Source organism: Stylophora pistillata, chromosome 2, assembly GCF_964205215.1.
Source record: "Stylophora pistillata chromosome 2, jaStyPist1.2, whole genome shotgun sequence".
Classification (NCBI taxonomy): Eukaryota; Metazoa; Cnidaria; class Anthozoa; order Scleractinia; family Pocilloporidae; genus Stylophora; species Stylophora pistillata.
The window spans coordinates 31,916,815-31,942,535 of NC_142520.1; the positions used below are offsets into that span (position 1 = coordinate 31,916,815).

At 38.3% G+C, this 25,721-nt stretch overlaps 1 protein-coding gene and 1 long non-coding RNA gene across 2 annotated transcripts; both read right to left on the bottom strand.

Annotated features, from left to right (window-relative positions):
- Positions 1 to 3,577: 3,577 nt before the first annotated feature.
- On the bottom strand, positions 3,578 to 22,290 carry LOC111344427 (uncharacterized). The gene is made up of 16 exons (XM_022951658.2): positions 22,061 to 22,290; positions 19,265 to 19,306; positions 18,721 to 18,886; positions 18,277 to 18,385; positions 17,434 to 17,611; positions 13,736 to 13,844; positions 12,687 to 12,784; positions 12,433 to 12,466; positions 12,235 to 12,275; positions 11,684 to 11,784; positions 10,397 to 10,524; positions 9,788 to 9,943; positions 8,807 to 8,956; positions 8,027 to 8,104; positions 7,388 to 7,480; positions 3,578 to 6,912 (listed from the first exon to the last, which is right to left on the bottom strand). The coding sequence occupies exons 1-16, from the start codon at positions 22,192 to 22,194 to the stop codon at positions 6,847 to 6,849; spliced, it is 1,683 nt and encodes a 560-aa protein (XP_022807393.1). The 5' UTR covers positions 22,195 to 22,290; the 3' UTR covers positions 3,578 to 6,846.
- Positions 22,291 to 23,170: 880 nt separating this feature from the next.
- On the bottom strand, positions 23,171 to 24,588 carry LOC148738352 (uncharacterized). Its single transcript, XR_015997265.1, has 2 exons — positions 24,402 to 24,588; positions 23,171 to 23,812 (listed from the first exon to the last, which is right to left on the bottom strand). It is a non-coding gene; the product is annotated as an uncharacterized LOC148738352 (long non-coding RNA).
- Between the last annotated feature and the right edge of the window lie 1,133 nt (positions 24,589 to 25,721).

A 25,721-nucleotide genomic window follows, 5' to 3' on the forward strand; every position in this document is an offset into this window, starting at 1 on the left:
GCCCGTTTTTCCAGTTTTTACCTAAGGAAAAGAACATGAGGTACAATCTTAGAAATACGTCAGTCTCTGTCCCTAGAATCCACACTGAAAGGTTTAAAGTTCCACTGAAACGAAATTTTCGTATCTGAGATTTTTCCATGATAATAAAGTTTGAACATTACTAACAAGATACAATGAAATATATGAAGTTCATATATTTTGAACTGTGGTATTAGATGCATATGATGTACGATCCTCGCAGTAGATAGCGCTATTTAAGCAATAGCGAATATCAGACCTGAAAAAAAAAAAAAAATTAGGCCTGTACGGGATTCGAACCACTGACCTCTGCGATGCTAGTGCAGCGCTCTACCAATTGAGCTAACAAGCCAACTGGGAGCAGGCCGTTAAGTTGATTCGTAATAAACCCGTGAAAGTGATAAATGAGATACAATGAAATATATGAACTCAAAAATATATTCAAAATATATGAACTTCATATATTTCAGATACAATGAAATATATGAAGTTCATATATTTTGTACTGCGGTATTAGATACATATGATGCACGATCCTCGCAGTAGATAGCGCTATTTAAGCAATAGCGAATATCAGACCTGAAAAAAATCAGGCCTGTACGGGATTCGAACCACTGACCTCTGCGATACTAGTGCAGCGCTTTACCAATTGAGCTAACAGTTGGCACTGGGAGCAGGCCGTTAAGTTGATTCGTAATAAACCCGTGAAAGTGATAAATGAGATACAATGAAATATATGAAGTTCATATATTTTGTACTGCGGTATTAGATACATATGATGCACGATCCTCGCAGTAGATAGCGCTATTTAAGCAATAGCGCTATCATATATTTCATTGTATCTCATTTATCACTTTCACGGGTTTATTACGAGTTAACTCAACGGCCCGCTCCCAGTTGGCTTGTTAGCTCAATTGGTAGAGCGCTGCACTAGTATCGCAGAGGTCAGTGGTTCGAATCCCGTACAGGCCTGATTTTTTTCAGGTCTGATTTTCGCTAATGCTTAAATAGCGCTATCTACTGCGAGGATCGTACATCATATGTATTACTAACAAGCGCTGTGAGTTTTTTTTTTGGTCCAACGGAGCGCGGAAAGCTTTCTTCTAGCCCTTTAAACTCGGCTAGTCGAGCCCAAAATTGGCGGCCATCTTGGCGCGGCCAAAACAGTGTTGTGACGTCACTGGTTGTATACATCTCAGAACTCCGAGTAAACCCCAATTGAGCATGGAGTGCGGCGAAAATGTTAAGAAGCACAAAAAAAAGTTTTTGGGCAAGTATTGTGTTGCTGGTGGGCCCGGAAATGTAAGTTGCACTAATAACTTCAGAAGAGACGGCATATCGATGCATATGTCTCCTCGTGACGATGTAACTCGCGAGAAATGGGTTCGCTTCGTGCGAAGGCATCGGGCAAACTGGCAGCCATCGAAAATATCAGTACATTTTGAATTGTCAAACTTTGAGCAGCGACTCGATTTAAATCTCGGGGAAGGCTCTAGCTTCCTTCAAACAAAGTGATGGTTAAAGAAGGATGCTGTGCCAACCAAAGATGGTGTACCCCAGCAAGAAAATGCCTTGTCCTCGCGTGAGCAAAGAATGGTAAGTGTGTGCTTACAAAAGGTGCGAAATTCCGCTTGGCGTTTGGACGAGGAATGAATACGCAGTTTGTTGCTTTAAGAACAGTACGGTTTGTTGATGGAGAAAATTCGGGATGGTTCAAAATGCATTCCGCATCGAGACCGATAAATGTAAACTTCCCTCTCGTCTGGAGTATTTCGTAACAGCATTTAACTTCATGCGCCCCAGCTAAGTGTATAACACTGCAATTTCCACAAGTACACCTGTAAACAGAAATGTTTAGACTTAAGCCTGAAGGTTCCAATCGAAAAATAAAAAATCACAGCTATGAGCTCTCACCAATTGTCTAAAGGACCTTGTCCTTCGAAACGTTAAAACTAACATAAAGAGGACATCTTTGTTGATTGTCATATCCAAATACATTCACATTTATGTTATTTTGCTTTTAATTAAGCTTTTAATTAATTTGTTATTAAGCGTTTTAATTTGGAGACAAGATTAAGTAGAAGCCATTTTGAGTCTGTGTTTTATGATTTTAATTTTTCCATAAAGTTTAAAAATTTCTGGATTGTTGGATTTTGTCATATCAGTTTACAGATTTATTCCAGATCATTTTTTCCAGATCATTTTTACAGATTAGAGTTATATATTTTTCACGGATTATTTCAGATTTTTAGGCTCTAGGTTTGATGGTCTATACCTCTCAATCACTAAACTACCTATATGGCCAACTGCAAACGTAGATGACTCATATTATCCTGAGGGAAATACGAAGCAACGCAAGTTGTTATTCCTCCTTAGGTAAGACATGCGAATAAATCACGGTTACCCCAAACATTTCCTGCCCCCTACTTGCAATTGTGCCGTGCCTATTTGCTTTTAATTATTTGTAATAAACTCACTGTGAAATTATATACCAATTATGATATTCCCTTGTTCAAGAACAAAACACAATATCCACAAAATAGGCACCAACCTAGGCCGTTGGATTTATAGTCTAGCGCGCTAACCGCAAGGCCAGAGGGCTCTCACATCCTCGGTATTTGTACTTTTTAAACTTTTAATTCCAAGAGGTATCAGTTTTCTTACCAGGCTAGATATCCAACATGGCATATACGTTAAGCTGATGTAGTACCGCACTTCATATCGATCTACCATACCAGTCGGGAGGAATATGGCCGCCATCGCCAACTGGAAAATTGAAAGGGACTTCATTTCTTTTCGTTCCATACATTTTCATCTCTTTGACCTTAGTTGCGAAAGCGTTTTACTTGGAAAGGCTTGGACTTACGAACAAGAATTGTTTGTGATTTTTATGCAAAACAACGAAGTCAGGCTGCATGCAGCTGTTGTGCATTCGTGGGCTTACACGAGTCATCGGCTTTTTTCTAGCTTCGCATTTTGATAATTACCAACCAATTCGATTAAGGAGCGTTCATATGGCGAAAAGCAGAGAGCTTTCACTTACGATATGACAAACAGCTTCAAAAGGACCGCCGATATGGAGATATTTTCGTCCATGCCCAGGAAGACTCCTTTATTTCTTATTGTAATGCTGTGGTTGATCAAGAGAGTAAAGTGTCTTGAGTTGATTTATTAGCTACCTGACTGGTTACTTTCGACCAGGAGCGTTAATTGTGCCACGCAAGTGATAAATGGTGCAACTGAGAGTTCAGACCGTAGCACCGGATTGGCAAGGTGGGGGAATACCTGGAACGAGAAAAAACGGTTGCTAGGAAGGTGGTAATGAGGAGAACAAACAAGTTTCCTCCAGGCTTTCCTCAGTCTTCCCAATTCAAAATGGCGGCTTCGACAATCCACCAGAACAATAGGCACATGCTTGCCAGTAATAAGGCAAGCTGTTGGCTTTCTTGTTTTTCATCTCAATTCACAGTTCAATATTCCACAGCATTTCATGACCATGCACAAAAACAATCCGACCGAACTCCTTCGATAAAGATTCCAAGCCATTGCTTACAAAATATAAAACAATAATAATTTATTTGAAATATTCACAGGTGTGTAAGTGTCAAACATTTTTCTTCACTCTCGATATTAAAATCATAACTTCTTCCCTACCTATTTTCCAGAGAGGACAACACAAACAAGCATCATTAGAGGCCTTGAGATTCTAGGGAGAGTTTGATTACAAGAAGATTTGACATCAAGTGGAAAGCGAAATACTAACATGCTCGTACCTCCTAAAGCTTCTTCAGATTCAAAAAGGTTTGCACAAGTAGAGTTCTCGGTTGGAGGAAATTGCGCCCTTCCTATGTTGTATAACCGTACAACCGCTAACGTGTCCAATATCTTAATTTTTTCATTACAACACTAGTTCACTAGTTCTATTCTGTTACTCCGCTCGAAAAACAATGATAATAATAATAATTACAAATTTATAACGCGCCTTTTCCATGCAGATATGATCAAAAGCGCGGTACAATGCCATTAAAAAGGTAAAAAGCAAATTAAAACTCAAATGTACCTATTAATTAAGCTAAAAAATAAATAAAGCTAAAAATTGAAATAAAAACTCTTGGTACGTAACGTAAAATTTTAAGAACATTACTTATGAAAAGCAAATCTATAAAGATGTGTTTTAAGATTTAAAACGTTAAAAAAAAAACAAAACTTGTTCACGCGTGCCAAACGTTGTAAAATTGGAAAATCTTGAACTCACGGTTGTAATCGAATCAGAATCTAAGGGCCTCTAATCGAATAAACTTGCCAAATATTCCAGTAAAATAAAAACAATTACATTACATTACTCAAAACGACACCTTATCGTCCCAAGTTTAGCATTAAACTTGGTTTAAATTTTTTTAAATTTTTTTTTTTTTTTGCACATTGTCTTTTTTCTGCATGTTGCTTCTCGCCATCACAAAGTTCATTCGCGCCGAATAATGCTGTGAAAATATTCCTATTTGACAGAGGTAACTGTTGTCAAAAGAGTTAACGAGCCCAAAAGTCATCCATCACTTTAAAAAGTACATTAAGACATTACTAATGCTGATTTAAAAACCTTACTCACCCTAATTCACCTGTAAGTACCTCTACAATGAAGTAAATAGTTGTAGTTTTTCTTATTTTCACACAGAGCTAAACTTTAAACTAGTGCTCTGGCATTACAGCTTTCTTTGAGGCAGAAAAGTGTTCCAGAAACTACATCCGTTGTCACTGTGTAAAGGCCATGAAAAAGCATACATGAAATTATATGATAACATAAACAACGACGAGGGCGCATTCTAATTGGTCAATTCAGTGTCTTCTATTTGCCCATGGGTGTATACACTGTTAATGTGAGCAAATGCAATGACTAGTTTTCGCGTTTGTTTTCTCTGGTCAAGTAAGACTGGTTCAACTAAAAGAAACTCTTTTGCTGCTGTGCACCGATGGTATGTTCAAAATAAATGGTTAAACCACAGCGTACACTATCGAGTAATAGTTGTACGCGGATGGTTTCTAAGTACTCAAAGAGCTAGAGTTTCCCTCGGCTATCGCCTTAAGCGAACACAGTGGTCAAATAATTGCACATGCGTCCTTAGATGGAAAATTTGCTATTGCATACATGGAGAATCTACGTGAGACGTGGGTTTTCGCAGTTTCTAGGAAAATTCTGAAGTTTGCAAGTTCTAGACTTTACCCACTTTGTGTTAGTTTACACTCTCGTACTTTCTTTACACTTTCCACGGCGGCGTGATGAACTCTTCCATAAACTTGGCCGTGCTAGCTTTGTTATGTTCACGGCGGAGTTGCCAGTAAACACCGAGGAAAATGTTAGAAAAAGGAAGAACTAGAACTACACAAGATGTTTGTGACGATTACAGCGGACAGTAGACCGTGCAACAAGAGTAGAAGAGAGGTTCGGTCATTTGCCTTCATCGCCGAAACTAAAACAGTCAATGAACAGTTGGAATATCTCACAATAAAATAAGACCCATATTTAATCTTTCTCCAGCATCCATCTTTTATTTGTCTCGAGCATAGCAATAGTTAGGAATTTCACCTTTCTTCCTCACTTTACGCTAAACACGCGTTCGGAAATCCCTCTTATTGTTTTCTAACTCTCGTGCATGCGCAGTGTTTGACCGCTGTGTTCCTCAAGAGACTCTTGCACTGCTTTTGTGCTTAGCAACCTCCCGCGAGCATCCATAACTCAATACCGTACGTTGTGGTGTTCATCATTTGTTGTCCACATTTGGTAAAGTAACCTAGCTTTTTGAAACTTGTCGTCACATGTAATAAAATCTCGGTTAGCAACTTAGCCGCCTCTCCCTGCCAAAAAAAAAAATTCTCACTTATCTTCTTTCCATCCTATGGCAATCTAATTGAAGAATTGGGACCTACACATTATGGATTTCTTGACTCAGATAAAGACTGTTCTCAGCAATGACTGGTGCAGTCGCTGTCTGTGGACCACACGGTTTTGACTTAGGTATTGTGTGTGTAGAAATTGAGTTTTCATCTAAATAGCGGTGTCTACATTCAAATTTCTTTCACAAATTTAAAAATTTATAAAAATGTTAGCTCACACAAATAGTTATTTTTTTCAAAATACGTTGTGAGATTTAGGGACAGTTAAGCTTTAAGTCAACCAACACTTCTCTCCAGAATTCTGGCGCTGACTTCAGCAAAAGAAGAAGACCTAACATGGAGTTGAAACATGCACCACACATTCACATCTTATGCGCTGAGAGCGGCGCTTTTACGAGGGACATCGTTAAGTGGGGCCTTGGAGTACAAACAACGTGATTCCCGTTATTTTCTGGAGACGATGTTACGCTATTTTTAAGGTTTCACAGGTTTCAGCAGAGTGTAACTTTGAAGGTTACTTGTATCTTCTCTCAACCATGCTGACCTAATCTCGCAACTGCCTCCCTAACTTCCTGATACAGTCAATATTGTCAACCGCTTGTTGCATACGAGACAAATTTAAGGAGAACGTGACCGAAAATTATAAAACAAACAAACGAACATCTTAAAAATCACACAGACATGTACATGCAGTCAAGATTACTAAAAACAACCACATAACATCAAATGCGCTTTAAAGCGACACCACATACTAATCAGGCTAACGCCACCTGAGCCTACGTAGCAGATACTCGATTCAACCTTGCGCAAGTTATTTGGAGCGACAAGCGCGGGAAAGAGGTCATGGCGTAACACCACAAGTGTTACTCTTGCGCGCTTGTAACTCACGCACTGGGTGAGCTTTTGCTACGAAGACTGGGCAGAGAACACTAGTTGTACTCATGAATGAACTTCCTGCTCTAAATTATCCGTTCTTTGGCCGATCTTGGCTAGACGATCATGTTCCTGTATGAAGTGCAAATAATAATAGTAGTATATTAGGGCATCTTTGTGACACAGATCACAAATGATCACGGAATGGAAGCACACATTAAAAACCTAAATTATATGGAAGTGAACTGCACATCAAGTTGATATCAAACGTTCCATCACAATCTGACTGAAAACGCCTTTCGCAATCTATTTCGTGATAAATAGTACGTTGAGTGGGCAGCGAACGATGCGCGTTTGTAAAAACAAAATAAAACTTAAAAAAAATTAAGTAGTCACGCTAAGCCTAGATAGACCAGTAGATTTCTTGCTCTCGATTTCGATGGGTGAAATTTGATTGGTTCTCTTCAACTATATGATGGAAATCTCAAGCTCGTAATCCAAATGTTAACGAGGCGGACGTTTTGGTAAGTAATGCAACGCAGTTCCCAAGGCTTCCCTCATCGAGCAACTAAACCCAACAGACGACATTTGTATAGTAACTACCTACCCTTTCCTCCTCAGAAAGTAAGTATTTGTCGCCGTTCATTTTCGCCCTGTGGTGTAATAACCTTTGGATACTTTCCTCCCGCTGATTGTGAGCCTACAAATGTCGAACAAAAGCCAGACGGTTACGCAAAGTAACGATGAGGAACAAACACCAAAACATGAAAAAATAAAAATAAAAAAATTAAAAAAAAAAAAGGCTTACAAGTTGAATAAACGAGCCAAGTGTCGGACAACTGTTTCTATCAAAAGAGCCGGAAAGGAAAGTAGAAAAGGGAAAGGGCAAGGGGAGGGGGGGTGGTTTCTTGAATTATATTAAACTAATATTAAAGCGGATCATAATAATAAATACTTCTGCAGGGTGATAAATCACACCTTAAACATACAAATTATCTGCACGGTTCTCAGACCTTCTGGCCAAAGTTGATTATCGTACACAGGGGGGAAAGGAGACATTGTCCGAAATATGCTGTCGTAAAGTGTATGTCCCTTCTTATCGTATTCGAGACGTTCTGCGCATCAAAAGCATCAATTATTTTTTCTACTTTCTTTCCGTTTTTCCAACCTACATTTTACTTTTCTAAGTAGCTTGCCTGGGATTAGAGTAATTCGAGTTGAGAACAACCTAGCATAGATTACTTACCTTTGCTAGTTCAGCTTTCTCTCGTAATAGCTTCTGTTCTAATTCAACTTTCTTTCGGCTAAACTGCTCCTGGGTTTCCTGTTAGTTGAGAAAGAATATTTTAACGGAAAGGGAGAACACTAAACAAGGGTGCGCATTTAGAATAGTGGCTGGCACCTCTGAATAAAGAGAAAATAAAGACGGAATGCTAAGAGACTGATGAAAATAATCTAGAACGTCGAAGAGAAGGGCAGACGAGAAAAAGTGATCATCGTTCCTATCACACCGTGACAACAAAAAGTCCATTCTGAAATAAAAATTTGTAAGACGCAGAATCACAAGTATTTTCCGAGAAACCTTGAGATGGCATTATCTTTTCAAGAGGGAATGTTTCGCTACTTGCAATACAAAAAGGACTACTGTAAAGTTGGAATTTGAGCCCGTCCCGCTCCAAAAGCTGCGGGTGATATGTCACTTAGCCCCTTTTCCTCCCCAACTATCGGCCCAAATATTTGTATACGAAAAGCTGATTCTTTTTATAACCTCGCCCCCATGAAAAAAGGTGTTTTTCTCATCTTCTTTCTTATCTTTGTCTTGTTTTCGTGGTGAAATCCTATTCAGAGGTACAGAAGAGCACAGAGGTGTTCTACTTTCTCGTCAGGAGCCCCGCATGGAACCCTTGTCTCGCCACATTTCCGTGGAAATTGGAAAGCCTATGGCTAACTTTTTTCCATATTTTATTATGTCCTCTCCCGCTTAATTAATGCTGCAGATAGCAAACTGCATATCACGGATACAAACCCTCATTTTTTTCTGGTTTTCTTTGGATAGTTGTTCCAACTCAACAAAGATTCTTTGTACGTCTTGTTCTTGTTTTCGACGCTGCATCTCAGCGGCACGTACTCGGTTGTATAGCGCATGCTCTGTTTCCTCCATCTTGTTCACAATTTTCTAATCATCATGGTAGATTAAACACTGAGGTTTAGAGTTCATCAGTATTACCTCTAATCTTATAAAAGGGAAAGGCTTAATACAGAATTTCTTGAATCCACGATTAAAAATTGATACTTGTAGTAAGAAACAGTATGGCCCAGGCAGTGGGATCAAATGGCAAAAATAAAGAGTATGCTATAATAATTTGTTCAAATTTTTATCCTCCATAAACACAAGCTCGTATGGTTTGGGGGTAGAGCGTATATCCCCACAATACACATGAACATGTAGGAGTGCCTGTTTTTTGTTTGTTTGCATGTTTTTTTCTCTTCTCTCATTAATCAACACCTGTGAAATATCAAAATAAAGGAGGTTCATTTCGATTCTGGTATACATTTATATCCACCTGAATCGAACATTCAATAGGTCATTTGCGGACGCTATTTAAGAGAATGATGTGTTGCAAAAATGTTCCTTAGTATACGATCTTAAGTCGCTATTTGAGCGGTTTGTCGCAACGACTTGTCACTGTCTCTCGACTTACGCGTTAGCATTTACGACGTCATACTTCGAGACATTTCTTTTATCATCACATTTATCAAAAAAATGTGTTCAGAATATGAAACCTCAAAATAAACTTATAGTGGATCGCAAATTATTGTAACTGTAGTTCCTTACGATAGAAAATGAAACGTAAGTAAAAACAAAGCCAGAATAAAAAACGATGGCTACGGTGTATCATGGGGAAGATAAGAACGGATTGACGATGAGGTCCTTAATTCTTCAAGATGGACCAACCGTGACGATGTCGATAAAAAAAAAATACTTAGAGTGCCTCGAATCAGTTACCTGTAGATGTTTTACGCTGTCTTCATGGGCCCGCCGAGTGGTTTCGTTTTGTTTCTCCAGGTAGCGCTTCTTCCACTCAATCATCTGCTGTGAGTGTTGTTGTCTTCTTTCCTTTGTCAGCTGCTCAATTTGGTGGTTTCTGCGAGCCTCGGCAAACTGAAAGAGTAATGAAATCAAGCTTGAAATCCCTTCTCATCTAACACTTATTAAGGGCGCTCGAACCAAGAGGCTCGTTGCATCGAGGTTTGTCCTTGTCTATTAAACAGAGATCATTTCTACCGCAAAGGACCAAATAGAATAAAAGTCTGCGTTGAAGTTCAAAACACTGGGTTTATTCGAATAGGTTGGTGAGGGGTAGCACGGTCATTGGATTGTGTTTTCTGTACGCAACAAAATATCTCGTCCCTGAGTGGTCCATGACGAACGTCTGAAAAGGTTTAAACACTAAGCTTGGTTTGACTGCCACAATTATTGTATGAAATGATTTATTCAAACAAGGCGAGAGTATTTTCAAAGTCATTAAAAAAAGGGAAGAAAGCATACACTGTAAGGTGTCACCTCCAATAAGCAAAACATTTGGAAATACCTTGTTCATGCCCATGTCCCTACCTGGCCTCGTTCCTCAATCTCTTTTCCTTGTCGATCGAGTTCCAGATATTCTGCCGCTTGCTTGGCTTGCTTCTGGCTGACCGAATTGTGTTGAAGCCTGCGATTAATATCTGTCATCTTTCTACCCTCTAGAACAAGAGCACGAGAAAGAGATACAGCATTAAGCTAAAGGTAACTTTCTGAGCTAGACTCAATAAGCACAGGGAATAGTTTGGGCGGCAAGAGGAAATGTGACATCTTAGTGTGTGGTAAATTTGCTGATCTCGCGTGCAAGTTTTTCAATCCGCAAACTTAAGCAGTACATATGTCCCAAACGTCGTGGGGTTAACGAGAATTCATTTATCAAAGGCTGTAACTTTTCTGCGTAATAAAGAAGCGTCGATGTGCTGACCAATTGAGGAAGGCCACATCAAATGAGTATTTTTAATCCGGAGTATTGGAAACGACTATCGGATGCTTTCTTAAAAAAGACTAGAGAAAAATTATTGACCAAGTGGACTCAATGGTTAAAGTAAGTGTTAAGAAGACGTTAATGAACTTGTGCGTGTGCGACTCGCGTGCGCGTGCTTTGGGACTACGTAGGTTAATAATATCGTAAGCAAATCACGCGGACCTTTTAATTTTGACGTGTGCGATTTTTTAGAGGGAGTTGAAAAGTTTTTTGAGTTTATCGAGTAGCAGTTTTGTTTCATGGTCGTTGTCGTTTACCGTGAGTCTACAGTTTACCGTGTTGGAATTAAAGTGTTTTTTTGGATTTCCCGTTTCGCTTTCGAACAGTAAGCGTATACTTGCAAAGCCTCACCATTACAATGCCTCACCATAACAAAACACCGAAAACACTTTAGTCAGACTCAATAAATACATCATTTTTTGGACTATTCTGTGCTCTGATTCGTTTTACGACTTTTTTTCGGAGACGAAATAATTTCTTCCCACTCTGTGTTTCAATTGTTGTTCCCCGTCTTGTCGTGACAAGTGGACTAAATTTAATTCACTCTACCTTCTAGGACCTCTCAGTTTTGTTTGTGGTTTTTGCTTTTTGTCTGTGGTCGCCAGCGTTTTCCCGCGCTTTAGGCACTTTTGGTCTTTTTCCTCTTCATTCTTATTGGCTCTTAAAGGTATTTTGCTTTCATCTGATTGATCTTTGCGATTACACTTTGATTTCGGTTTTTACTAAAGCCAATCGTTTGTTTCGTTTGCTTGACTGTTTCTCAGATACACACAATGGAGTTCGTTAGTTTGTTTACGTGTTTTCACCCATTAAAAGAGAATAAAATGTGAACGTACCTTCCCTTGACTTTAAAGACAGCATATCTTTGGAGACCATTAAGTCCCTGCTCAAACGCCGCTTGCCGTATTCATGTTTAAGTCCTTGGTTTTTTATTTCTCTGCGATAGAATGAACAGAATTAAAATGTTGATTACCAACATTTACTAGAAAGCTGAAGGCAATTGAAACTGATGGAAGACGCAGGTCAAAGATAAAAAGCCTCTTCTGTCTTTCTGAAAAAACCGCAAGGCCCCTGACCGGAGGGCCCCGCGAAATGCTAAATGGAAGCAGAAAGGGAGAAAGAGAGAGAGAGAGGGATCTACAGCAGCGATCATATAATAAAATGCTTATGAACTGAGTTACGTCGAACTGAATGGAGAAATACTGGGCTCTGACTGCCATGATGTAGGGACCTACTGCCCTCAGATCGTACATCATGACCTCGACGCCAAATGTGTTCCCGTCCAGCAATTCTACTCAGTCATCGAGTATATGACACTTACACACTGTATGCAAAACCCCCACAAATCATCAGCTGGTTTGTTTTTTTTTTAAATTTTTTTCCTTACTTTAGTCTCTCTGTCAAGCTTTGTTTTCGTCGTCTGTCATCCTATTGAGAAAATAATTACATAAAATTACCTCGTGTTTTAGATGCAAAAGCGAAGACATTGCCATAAGAGAGACAAACAAACGAAAGCAAACGACTGAAACATAAAAAAGCATGTGCATCTACAATAATTATGGGTAGAAGAGTTTCATTCTCAAACCTGAATATCTTTAATGCTTGTGTCCTTCACATATCTAAAAAATACAAAATCTTACACTGATCAACAATTCTGCAGTCGGCGATCAAGATATATAGCCAAGCCATTTTCATTGATTTTTCAAGAAAAAGTATTCTACCGCTTATTGTAATATTGTAGTTGTTGGCCTTTTCTTAAATTACTTCTGTTGTTTTTATTTTTCTGAACGGTGGTGCGATTTTTTTTTTAACCATGTAGGTGTAATATGATCCTATTACCTGTCATCATCTGTTTGCTGTGTCCTCTTTTTCAGCGCCATCTTGTTAGCTGCAATGGCAAGTTCAGCCAAGTTCTTTTTCAGTTCGAATCCTCTTTCCTGTTGAGAAATTAAGTTGTTCCTACATAACAATGCGGCTAAATGACTGTAAGTTCAAAGCATACTTGAGAAACTGACTTGACAAAGTTTATCTACATGTAGGTTAATTTCTATAAAATGGAGCAACCAGGGGAGGCAAAACACCTCAGGATGGGAAGCTAGAAATACAGTGTCAGTTGAGGAGAGCACAGTATTTTGCCCAAGAAACCAATGCAGTTAAGTCTGCCTTGACTCAAACTTGGACCATTCAATTTAGAGTCCAACCAGGCCACTGCTCCTAGCTTCCCTCGTTATTAGTGCCAGACCCCCAGCAAACCTCTCTTCAACTTGTCTGAACTCTTCTTGCAAGCAAAAAGCATGCCCTGCAGCCCTTATCATAATCAAGAGCCTGGAGTGCCAGTCCTCAGAGGGTACCATACTGATAAGGAATTGTTAGCCACTGATTCATTTCATGTGACAATTCACACATCTGCCTCCCTATAAATTCTGTATTCCTCAGACCATCACATCTCATGCTATGCACTTCAAAATTGAAAGAGGGTGTCCTTATGGTAAGCGATGATTACACCCCAAGATGGAAACAGATTTGAGTACTTCCAATTGGACAGTCCGACTGTGCAATTTTTCGAATGAACCAAACATGACGAGAGTGGGTGGGGATTTTGGGAGATTCTCTTTCCTAAATGTCCATCCCGTATGAAATTTACATCAAGATGGCTCGCCTAGACTAGCATAGCTATCCAAGAGCCAGCCCAACTGTAGAATGTACATTTTAATAGAATAATTTCTTGTTAATAAATGTGGCACAAGTGAAATTTGACGATAAGAGTCACTGCTATTCTGTTGAAACATTTGTCAGTTACCACAAATTAGAGAACCCTAGATTAACTTTGACATGGAACAAAACAATCAAAATCTAATCAAATGCTAGCATTTTATCGAAAAACTTACCTCTATTCTTTTCAGATTCTCCTCAAACTGCTGAGTCAGCGAAAAGATTTCTGTTCTAGTGAGCTCTAGTTGCTTGGCTGTTCTACTGTACTGAAACTCAACTTCACCCCTGAAGGATCAAAGGTAAGGTGATAAAATGATGAAAGTGAACTTGCTTTTCATAAAATTTTAAAGGAATCAATCCCACAGCTTTTTTGCACGAAACATGATAACACTTTACTGATACCAATTCGTTCTCCTGGATGGAGAAAGGATTGGGATGATACAAAGTGTTTTGTGATTACCAGTGCTGAAAAATTACAACAGACTTAACCACTGAGCTCAGTTCTGCTAAGATTACACCATCCAGATAAATTAACACAACAGTGAAACCACTGCTGTTTGCATGTTATTTTTACAAGTGCGACCTTCAAGCTAGTGAGATAAGCCACTACTTAAACTGCCTCATACACAAGTTCATTGTTTGCAGGGATCCAGATGAATTTTGATAACAGGGTTCATACCCCTTTTCAGAAACAAGTTTTTTTCCAGTACTCCAAATTTTATCTCAAAGCTTTTCATTCCGAAGTTTCAAAATCAATTCTCCTAACAGTCCATACATTTCTTATAATGTAAATTCTGAAACCATTATTGCTTGAGTTATGCAGATTTTCAGGACTTTCCAGACCTGGAGTCTTTTTCCAGGACTTTCCAGAGTCCTGGGTCCAGTTGTTCGAAGGACAATTAGCACTAACGCAAGGTTAAATTTTAATCCAGGTTTCCTTATTTCTCTATCCAAGAACCTTTTTGGGATAATTTTCCCTATTCTTTTGAGAGCATCTGACATCAAATTGTAGACAAAAATACTTAAACTGAACTTTCTCTCTGAAATTAAATTTCACACTAACGCAGGGGTTGCTAAAATGCGAGCTTGCGAGCCCGAGCCTTTTATGACGAGCCCGAGCCATTTTTTGCGAGCCCTGGGAAAATAACATCCAAATCTGGACATAATGCCTTTTTATGGTCATGGTCCCAGGTGTTCCTTGTTAAACTGCGGAAACTGAGGATGAGAGTGCGACAACTTGTCTTCTAATCGTGTGCTTGCTGATTGTAAACAACACAATTTTCGAAATGTTGTGTTTTGGGAAGGTCGCATGGCAAAGATTCCTGTCTTATAAGCTGTTCTCACATACAAACGCACACACCGTTTGTGGTAGGGCCCACACTAAAGGATGTCGAGTGTTTTCGCTCAAACTACGAAAATACTTGCAAAACTGTGACAGCTGATTAACAACAAACTATGAAGCTGATACGAACACCGCTCGAAGGTGGCGCTAACAACAGCAAATTGGATAGGGATACTGACAGAAGCAACATGAATAGTAATGTTAAATATCTAAGCTTAGCTCTTCCGTTAAATACCTGTTTCTGTAATTGGTTTCTATCGGGTTCAATACTTGTAAAGTATGATTTGATATTTCGTACATACTCACTATTATTATTGTGCAAGCGATCGTGAAAGTTGGTTTGCTCTTTGCATGGAGTTACGAGTGCTTAGTAGAAGATATGATGAATACTCTTGATGACCGTGATCTACTAGAAAATTTTTCCAATATGACCAATGTGCAAGAACATAATGATGTTACAGTGTCATTAAAGGTAAAAAAATTCAGAACTCGTGATGCATATTATAATTCTACTTGTGTTTCGTGTGAATGCTATGGCTTTGTAGTTTCGAATCAATTTTACGCGTGGTGAATTCTCAAGTAAAGCGCTCGCTACGAAGCCCAGGTGAACGCTCCTCGAGCATGTAGTTTGACATTTTTTCAGATTTCCACTTTCAAATGCTTTCTGCAGAGGAGCCAAAGACTGTTAGAATAAAATGAGGAGAGAAAATGGAAAGATATATATAGAACAAACAGTGGCTTGCAAGAAGAGGCTCGAGGCTTGCAAAAAACGGCTCCGGCTTGCAGGCTCACACATTAGTTACTCTCCACTAACCCTGGGTTACCTTAACCCAGCTTTGAACGACCCGGCCCTGGAAAATGTCAAAATAAAATTCCAGCACTTTACAGGACCCACACAAATGCTATTAATAGCGCTGGGTTATCTGGTTTACAGTTCTGCCCACAAGCTAATGGGTCAGGTTTCAAGATTTAACAACTCCCTCTGGGCAACCCCCTGAGCATGTGAACTTTTGAAGATTGGTTTGTTCAAATTTCCCTAAAATGCCTCATCCGATTTTTTTGTAAAAAGCAAAATCACTGAAAACCTACATGTAGACTTTGTAAACCTTTTCTTCAGAGCTATTCACTTGTGAATAGCCCTTACCACATTTTGTCTGCAATGCAAAGGGTCCGCGGAGTTACAGTTTCAGGATGAGGCTATCGGGTCAACACTTCTCGAGAAACGCCAGAAACACTCCATGTCTGACCCTATAACTCTGGAATCTGCATTCTTTCTGCCGAGGAAAAGGTTAAATTCTTAGTGATAATTGTCCTGGCGTCACAAAGGGAAGATAGAAAGAATGGCTGTCATTTCGGAAAGGAACGGCAAAATTTTGTGGCATTTGATCAGGACTAAGGTTGTTGTTCCTTTGTCGGCCTTTTTGAGGTTTAACTCAGAGTCACGTTTCAAGGCCCTCAGTGCCTTGCATTTGGCCGGAAGCAAATTACCTTTTGGCTTTGTAATTTCTATTTCTCAAAGGTCACTTTTAAGCTCTTCTAAATAGCTTTCAAGGGCTACTGATTTTTGTATTGGTGGTATCCATGTAGATTTGACTTGGTAGGGATGGGTTTTTTTGTCCTCCCCTCGGAATATGTAAATCAGACGCATTTTCCTTGCGAACTGATCAAAGTCACACAGTAGTTGTTGTCTGATCTGTTTTTGTTTTGTAGCGGGTGTTGGAATGAATTTAAGCCCTTTTGCCAGTAAATTAATCTGGTCGTTTGTAAGTTCTTTATTTGAGAGGTTTTTTATGTGCGTTTTGTTCACCTCTAGTTTGATAGTTGAACCTGTTTGGCAAGACCACGGTTTCGATCCTAATCTTGTGGATCTCGTCAGTTGCCGATTCACTGAAGAGACTGTTGCACCCGTACGCAATACAATGTCTAACCATAATGAGAACACAATGTATCCTTAAGAAAATGAATAAAAATGCCTCCAAACATAGCCATTTGCTTCGATTTTACTTGAAAGTTTTACCTGTGTGACCCGATAGCCTCATTTCGAAACTTCAAAGTCCGCTGAGTTCTCGTACAGTGGCCATAAATGCCATAAGGGCTATTGGAGAACTTTTTACCTCAAACAATCTCACATTTAAAGATTTAACACTTGTATAACTTCTGCTGGAAAGACATGACACTTCTAGTACAAATTCCCCACCCCTTTGACAGGCAAGGTCCAAATTCCCCACCCTTTGGGAATGGGCAATGGTCAATACCCATGGGTTGTCTTAGGGGGTGGGGGATGTTAAAACTTTGATTTTGATTGGCACACAATTACCAGTTCATGTAGCACCCCTTCTTACATTCCCACAACCTGACAGCATGGAATTCCAGCCCACTACAGGACGGAAACCGCAGGCACTGTAAGTATCCCCCGTAGTCCCTTAGAAATCCTTAGAAAAGTTTTCTAAAGATTTATGAGGGACAATGGAAGGTACTTCAGGGCCCACTGTTTCTGTCCTGTCATGCTCCCATCACTGCAACAATACTTACAGGTTTAATCCTTCCTTCCTATCTTTGTCTTTAAATTTCACAAGAGCAGACATGTTTCTCTCAGTTCTTGCCTTGTTGACCTTGTCCTCCTGTATGGCATGTTGCTGTTTAACTCTTTCGATTCCCTGATTGTTCTCACTCAGCTTAGTTTCTTCACCCCTCACCTTTTTATAAATACCTGAAAGGAAAAAAAAAGGTCCATTAATCTTTTGGTTATGTTCTTTATATAATGGTTAAATTTTTAACTTTTTTTTTGCCTTGTTTGAGATCATGATCATGTTCTAAAAATATATTAATGAATGCACCACAATTAATTAAGAAATAAAAACAAAAATCAAATCCATTTGAAAAATGTTAAATTGGAAAGAATCTCTGCAAAGCAATTAATCATTTACACCACTAAACTTGGTCTTACTAGTAATTAAGTGAAATGCTTTTAAAAAACAAGGTAGAGTTACTTAATTCCAATTTCATTTTTTGTTGTTTTTTATCTATTTGTCATTAATAGGAAAAACTGCTTATTTTTATTAAGCTAAAAATTATCTTTCTTCCTCTTCAGATTCGGTCTATTTTTAAGACACTTCACCACTGATTCACTGGCAAAAATTGGTCCCATCCTACATGCAATTACAACAATTCACACTTTCCTCAAAGAAAGCATGTGATTTTTTTGGAAATTTGAAATGTTGAGAGAGGATAAAGGTTACTTTTTCTTAAAGGAAACAAATTTGTCTATTTGTTTGTTTTCTCATGGATGACAAACAATGTTACAAGGTACAACTATTTGTACACATTTTTCTTCTCTTAGAATTTTTGGCTATAATTCCCTTGCTCAGGACTTACTATTTTCATACTCAGCCATTGTTCTTCTGAGATGATGCTGTTTCTTAACGATATCTCCTTCATAACGCTTTAGTTCTCTTTCCTCTTGTTTATGTTGCAACATATGATCCTATTAAATACACCACTAAGTTATATACATGTATTTACATAAATTATTTTACCACTCTTTTAATGATGATAATTGGCAGACAACAAAGCTACATGTAGTGTTTTCAGTCCTTCTCCTGACAGCAAGCTTCATAGATTTCAATAAAATTAGTATTAAGAAACACAAAAAAAAGGTCAAAAAAAGGTTGAAATAAAACCAATAACACAATAGATTTTACAAATCAAAACCCTTTTCAAAAAACATTAAAGAGGAATGATATAGCCGGCCTCCTCAAAAGAAAAAAAAAAACAAAATTGAAATTGCTGTATCTCAGGCTTTGCGATGTACAACCTCACCTCAATAACTCTCATCTTTTTCTGGTGTTCCTGAACATTTTGTTTTGCGGTTAATGTTACATGAAGCAGACCATCACTCCTGTTTGGTGACAATCTATATTTGGTCTGCTTTGGATCTTTTGGTGGTAGGGAAGATGGGTCCTGCTTTGCAACAGCTGGCTTTGGTCTGGAAAAATGTCACATGAAAGTATAGACCTGTATGTACATGTAGGACTGATCTAAAAGATATACCTAGTGCACCCATGTGTGATGCCAGATTATGGAGCAAAACTCAGGCGATGGCTGTGTTGGGGACAACCTATTCCTCCCTTTTCCCTTTGCTGATAAAAAAATCTGTTTTGTCTATTACTGATAAGTATTTTAGATCAAACTAAAGCCTAATTATATAGTTATACATGTAAAATGTATAACTAATGTAAAAATACTGTTTAATATAAATGACATAAATTATAAATATAAATATGGAAATCCAAACTCTTTCCTATTAACTAAATGTGAATTTCATTCACAACAATAAACATTAATGCAATAAAAATATTCTCACCTTGACACCCCAACATCTTGTCGTTCTCCATTTGCTAATGACCTGGTATTGTTAAAACAAACATTAACTTCTATCTACCAGTTAATCTAGATATCCATCCACATTAAGTACATGTAGGTGTGCTACCAAGCTCCTGGAGTATTCATTCAAAATCACATACAAACCTCCCTTTCCCCTAAATTTACTATTTCTTTATAAAATGTTAATTCCCAGAACAGTTTAACAAGTAACTTCTCCTCATGAACACTTCATCTTGCTGGGAGTTGATGAGAGTAGAGGGGGACAGGGGGGCAGGAGCCCGGGAGAATAAGGGACGGGAAAGAGAGGCAAGCGGGAGAACAAGGGGCGGGAAAGGGAGGCAAGCGGGAGAATAAGGGGCGGGAAGCGGTATCTACACGAGGGATGGGAACCGGGAGCAGAAATAAATAAGGCGATAGTTTGTTGTTTATTACTGGGTATTACTCAGTCATAAACACTTATCTAACAAGGTTTTGAAATTTCCAGTTAACATCTACCAATGCTTAAAAACATTTTCAGATGCAATAACACATAGATTTGAGCCCAGGCTGGAAAAACAGCATTACTTCCAGTAAATTTGTGAATCCCTTCAAATTGATTACATCATTGGTCACGAGATAGCATGAAATGTACAGTGTCTGGTAAGTTGTAGCTGTTGAAAATCTCCAACAAAGAAAGTGATTCATCAGGTACTAACTATAGAAGTGATGTAGAGTCTGTACCCTTGCCTGGGTATGATCACAAGACGTATCAGACTGAGTGATCACATATTGGAATTTACGCAATCAAATGCAAATCCAACGTTTTCTCTATCTTCATTTCACGTGCGATAGACTCAAATGATTTCTTTGGTACTACATATGTCATAACAGATGAAAGCTGTTTTCTCTTTGAAACATATAGCGAAGAAGCAAAATGTAAGAAAAGTGACGTTATTTGTGAAATTGGTAAAGATTCGATACAATTATTCAACGGTCGTTTAGAGCCAACTGAAGAAAGATTTTGCCAGATCCTTTCAGATGGCCGAGGGGAATGTGATCAGTTTAAAAACAAATGAAACTGAAGAAAATCAAGAATGTTACCTTGACTCAGAGGAAGAAGAGGCTTTAACCAAAATTTGGAGTAGGAAGAGGTCAGTGCAGCCTACCCAGCGCATGCAAGACTTTTTCTTACCACAAAGGTTAAAAGACGATTTCAACCCATCGATAATCGGTTGAACAAGACTGTTCAATCATGCTTCACTAGCAATTAAAGTTAACACTCAAAATGCAAAAGGTTCAACAGTTGATGTACTAACTATGAATACTTAATTACAAATACCTAATTACATCAAAAAGGGAAAGCAAGCACGAATAGAAAAGAAGCAAACTCTAAACGTTACATCTACTTCTTGATTTTTTCATTTGATTTTGAATTGGCAATAGCTATTACATCACATGGTGAGCTGAGACTTTCGTCTCTCTGACGAGACTGTCAGAAGCGACAATCAAACTGTGATAACACGGTTCATGAAACTTAGTTTAGTAAGAAAACTGACCAGTAGTAGCTTTCATTGGGAACTAATGATCCCCAGCCAAAACAAAGGCCAGCCAAAATGAACAAGTATTTTAACTTTTAGCTCTGTTTGAAAGTTAAACCCGGGTTTCTCATCCTCTTGATTAACCTGAAGACAGGAGCAACACAATGGAGGGCGGGACTCGGGAGGCAAGGGGGCACACAAGTACAGGAGGCGGGAGAGCATGGCACGGGAAGCGGGAGACTCCGACCGTCCTGTCCCCCCCCCCCCCCCCCACATAAGATGGAGGCAAACAGAAGGTTAACAATAGCATAATGCCATGACAAATTAAAAGCAGATTTCCTAACCTAATTTACAAGAAAACAGAAACCCATAACATACTAAAGGGAACGTTAAAAGTCGCATGAAAGAGTTATCAGGTTCATGAGGAGGAAAATGCAAAATTCTCAGCAAGAAGAAATGCTCCTTCCTGACATGGGACCTTTCTGCAGACTATATACCCACTTTAAATCATTGAGAGCATGCCAGCATATATATGTATTCTTCTTTTTAGCTTAACTGATTTCATTATTTATAACGGATTGTACTCATGGCTTATTTTGCCAGCTGTCTCTTAGTTTGAAGCTTCTAATAGAGGTTGCCATTAGAAACTGAGATCTTAAGACAAAGGGAATTAAGGATAATGAGTCGGCATTGGAAGAGAAAAACAAATTGATCGATCATTGTCTACAACAGAGATGGGAATAAGAATGGGGTATTTATATTTCGTAGTAAATATTGACATTTTGTCCACTAGCATCGGAATGTAATTGAGATGACAACCAATAAAAATGTGGTGTTAACATTATCGAATGATCGATCACAAAAAGATTACCTACGAGTATTTTATAATCATTGCGCACATTGGCTTTTTTAAGATAATTTTAGAGTAATTCACCTGGATTTTCTTTATTACGAACAAAATCTTACTTTCTATTTAAGTTGAAAGACAACGTCAAAACAATCATTGTTTGCACTCGTTAGTTCGAAATGTGAAACCACTTGATACCTCGCTAACTTACTATTCTGCCATCGATCGCAAGCGCGACATCCAGATCAAGGCGCTAACATTTAATCAAAGCGAGCTAAACTTTAAAAGAATATAATTAACTCAAACCACCGCAAACTAACTAATTCAGTAAAAATAGACTCGTAATTTAGATGACTTAGTTACTAATTATAAACAACTCTTACTATTCTTGCGTAAACAAAGATTCTCTTACTTGAGAAAATTCGCATATTCGTCTCCTCGGGACGCATCGCCGCTTTCACCTTGAGAGAACCTTGTGAGCTCTGGAGAAGAAAGTGAAGCGTATCTTTTATGCAAGAGAGGCTGCCGTTCGAATGGAAGTACCATTTTATCCCCATTAGAGAGACGATTCAGCGTCAAAAAAGTACCATGTCTACCAACTACTGCTTCCCTGCGGCGTACTGAATTGTAGAGCACTGAATTACTATGGATACCATTGTCGACCGCTGTCTGTGGGCATCGCTGTTACGCCTATTATTGCGTGACGCTTGATTCTTCTCGTACTCTTAAAGTCACATTTTTCAAGTCACACTTGTTTGAATTTCTTTCTTTATATTTATTCATTTTTTTCCCGCGGGTAATGGTAAATAAATGAATAAAGGCTGATAGTTTCCAAAGAAACTGTTTGGGGCTGCGTCAGTGGGAGTAACGAAATAATTTGGATATATCAACAAAGTTGAAATTGGTAAATTGGCCACCGTAATGATTACAAAAGCTGACGTTTCGAGCGTTAGCCCTTCGTCGGAGCGAAGGGCTAACGCTCGAAACGTCAGCTTTTGTAATCATTACGGTGGCCAATTTACCATTTCAACTTTGTTGATATATCCAAATTATAATGGGAAATAAACTCTAAGAAGGACAGGCCATTATCTTTTTTCTTTACCTACCGAATTAAGAGATTTCACTGAAGAAGAAAATTTTAAGAAGAATTATGATAGATGAAGAGTGATTTCAGTTTGGAATAGAAACTGAATTAAATTTTAACATTTGCGTGACTATCTTCTAACAAACCGGACTGATCAAATTTTCTTTCATATGCCATTCTAAAGAGAATTCCGCAAGTACCGCGATTTTTTTAATTTCCCTAACGTGGCCAAACCTCGGCGGCAGCAGAACATGTGATTACAGCGTTATAATTAAGTTAGTAACAAATCTGTAACTAATCAGCTATTGGGGCTCCAGTTAGTAGACGTTCCTTATTTTGCGGTATAAGACCATAAATTGCTTAGTGAGAATTCATTTGCAGAGCCGTACTATTGTTCTTGAACTCCTTAACTTACATTTGTCAAAGAAAACAGTAGAGTTTGCTTCAATTTCACATTCTTTATTCCTTTATTAATGCTGAAAATAATTTTGCTCTGCGCTTATTTTACATTTCTTTAATTGCACAATATTGTGTTTCTGTTAACGTTGATGAGTACGTGCGTGAATTTCAAAATTCATTTGAAGGAGTAATGATTGATTACAAACTATTTCTTTCAGTTAAATGTTTCGCTAAAAAATGGCTTACTGGTGATTTGAGTGATGAAGAAAGGGGAAAAAACGGTTAATTATAATGCTGCTTAATTGAAATATATGGATCTACAGTCTAAAGACTAGATACATGTTGGATACCGCGTTTGACTCTAGTCAAAACAACTTGACGATTGATTATATTCCAGCACGCGTCACTTATAAACTGTGGCAAACCGTGGCAATAAAACTTCACACAGCACTTGAAAAACTTCAAGGTAGGTTCACTCGAGTACACTTGCTGAGTTCTTTGGCAGTTTCACAGCGCGACCAGGACGGTTCCTGTTGTGGTAAACACCCGGCGGCTCAATAAGCCGTTGGCGTTCTGTGTTCCTGTCCGACTGATCTTCCTCTGACGGAATACTTAATTCCTCTAAACGGATGTCTTCTTCAATTTTTCCGTGTCCCTGTAACTTCTGACGATGATGCGGTGCTGTGATAAACGACAATCAGTAGTATTAAATTTTTAAATTATACTCAATCTAAGTTACTTATAAGATTATTTTTTACAAACACTCTTGGTTGTCGCATAAGAGTATGCCCCCTAAGATCTTTGCAAATAGTTTCGGAGTAGGTTATTTCAAATCCACTTTTCACCAAGATTTCCATTGCTAAGTCAGCGCAGGAGTGAGCGAAAGGAATCAAGCTTTAGTTTCATTAGCACTGTTCGATAACTAGTTGATATTAATCGCAAAACTTTCCAGAAGATCGAGTGTTACAGTTAGAGAAAATGTATAAATCTCATGAGAGAAGGTAATTTTAACCACAGCGCGTTCCGAAGTTCTCTCAAGAAACAGCCTTCTTTGTGTAAACTTCCCGGCTTTCAAAATTCTTTGCTCGCAAACGCAAATAGCAAGTAGGCGTTAAGATTCAAAACAGATCTTTTTTTTTTTTTTCTTTTTTTTACCAACCTTGCAAAATGCGCAACCAGAAAGAAAAGATGTGTTTAGTGCGTTATACCTGTCAGGTTGCAAATAAGTTATCATTTCTAATTTTACAAAATAGGGTTTGTAAACACCTACCACCATCCGAGATCATTGTCCCCACTAAATTAATGAGCAAAATTGCAGCCACCAGAAAAATCTTCGCAGCTCTCATCTCGCGTCAGCTTTACCACAACCAAAATAAAGAAGATCGGGTGAGCTTTATAGCAATTGTGATGCCCCAACAAATTAACTTCCTCTTTGAACAGTTGTACTTCCTTTTACTTAATTGGACACTCAGATGCATACCAGTTCAAACGCGTTGTGTGTTTAAACTAAATAATTGTTACAAAACACAAAGGATTTTATGGTTGGGTTATGATTCGTGACATGAAAGTCAATAAGGATGACAGAAGTCATGGCTTTGACAATGTGATCATTGTGTAGACTTCAACTTTTGTTATTTTGATGATTTGTTTTGATTTGGCGAAGCTGCGTCCAGCGATCATTTAAAACCTAAGCGCATTGTATATCCTATAGTTTACGTTTCCTTGTCCATACCTATGAAGTCGACGTTTTCTTCAACTAAATTAAGCCTAAATTCAAACAGTAGGGCGCCTGAAGTTTCCAAAGATTTGTTTGTCTAAGAGACATCCCACAGACACGCGGAAAGAACTTGAATTACCACTTAGTGAAAAGCATGCGGAAAACTCACGGCGATGGATTAGAAACTGAATTTATTTACAAGCAATATCTTTGTGGCGAAAACGACTTCCCAATTCTGTCAGTATTCTTAGCGCTGTTGCGGGCTTGACGAGTTCAACTTTTTTGCAATGCAAAGTCTTGGAGAAATATAGAACGGACTTTCATTCTATAACATTCATAAAGTACTGAAAGGATCGCGTGATTTCAAAGCGATGTTTTCCCAGTACAATGTAGACCGCACCACCTTGCACATCTAAGATAGATAGTTTAATCTCAAAAGCATTTGCAGCCCGAGGGCTGAATTACACATTTTTACAATCCAAGAAATTTAAAATTTAAAATTTAAAATTCAAAAACCTAATTACGCATCTTAATATACCAGCAGTTTACAATATTATAACATAATAATAAATTAAATAAAATATATTAGCTATAAATGTAAATTAATTAAAATAAGTATAAATTAATTAAAAGTATCTACATTGTCAGTATCATCATTATTATTACTATCATTATCACGCGTGCCGTAACAAAGGTAAAGGATATCGTATCGATAAAAATCTAGCCATTAAACTTCTTTGCCATAGCAAATATAAAAGTGTTCATCGTTCGTGAAGTGCGAAGACGTGGCATATTAAATTGGCGCTTATTTTTTAAGTTATAGCTGGGTTTATGTATGGGTGGAAGAAGCGCCTTTAACTTATGGTTAGGGTT

Excerpts from the sequence above, each read along its gene's own strand:
- LOC111344427 (XM_022951658.2), bottom strand. The coding sequence starts at position 22,194 with ATGGTACTTCCATTCGAACGGCAGCCTCTCTTGCATAAAAGATACGCT. Across the intron at positions 12,467-12,686 it reads CAGCAAACAGATGATGACAG|ATATGTGAAGGACACAAGCA; the intron begins GTAATAGGATCA and ends TGTATTTTTTAG. Across the intron at positions 9,944-10,396 it reads AGATTGAGGAACGAGGCCAG|TTTGCCGAGGCTCGCAGAAA; the intron begins GTAGGGACATGG and ends TTACTCTTTCAG.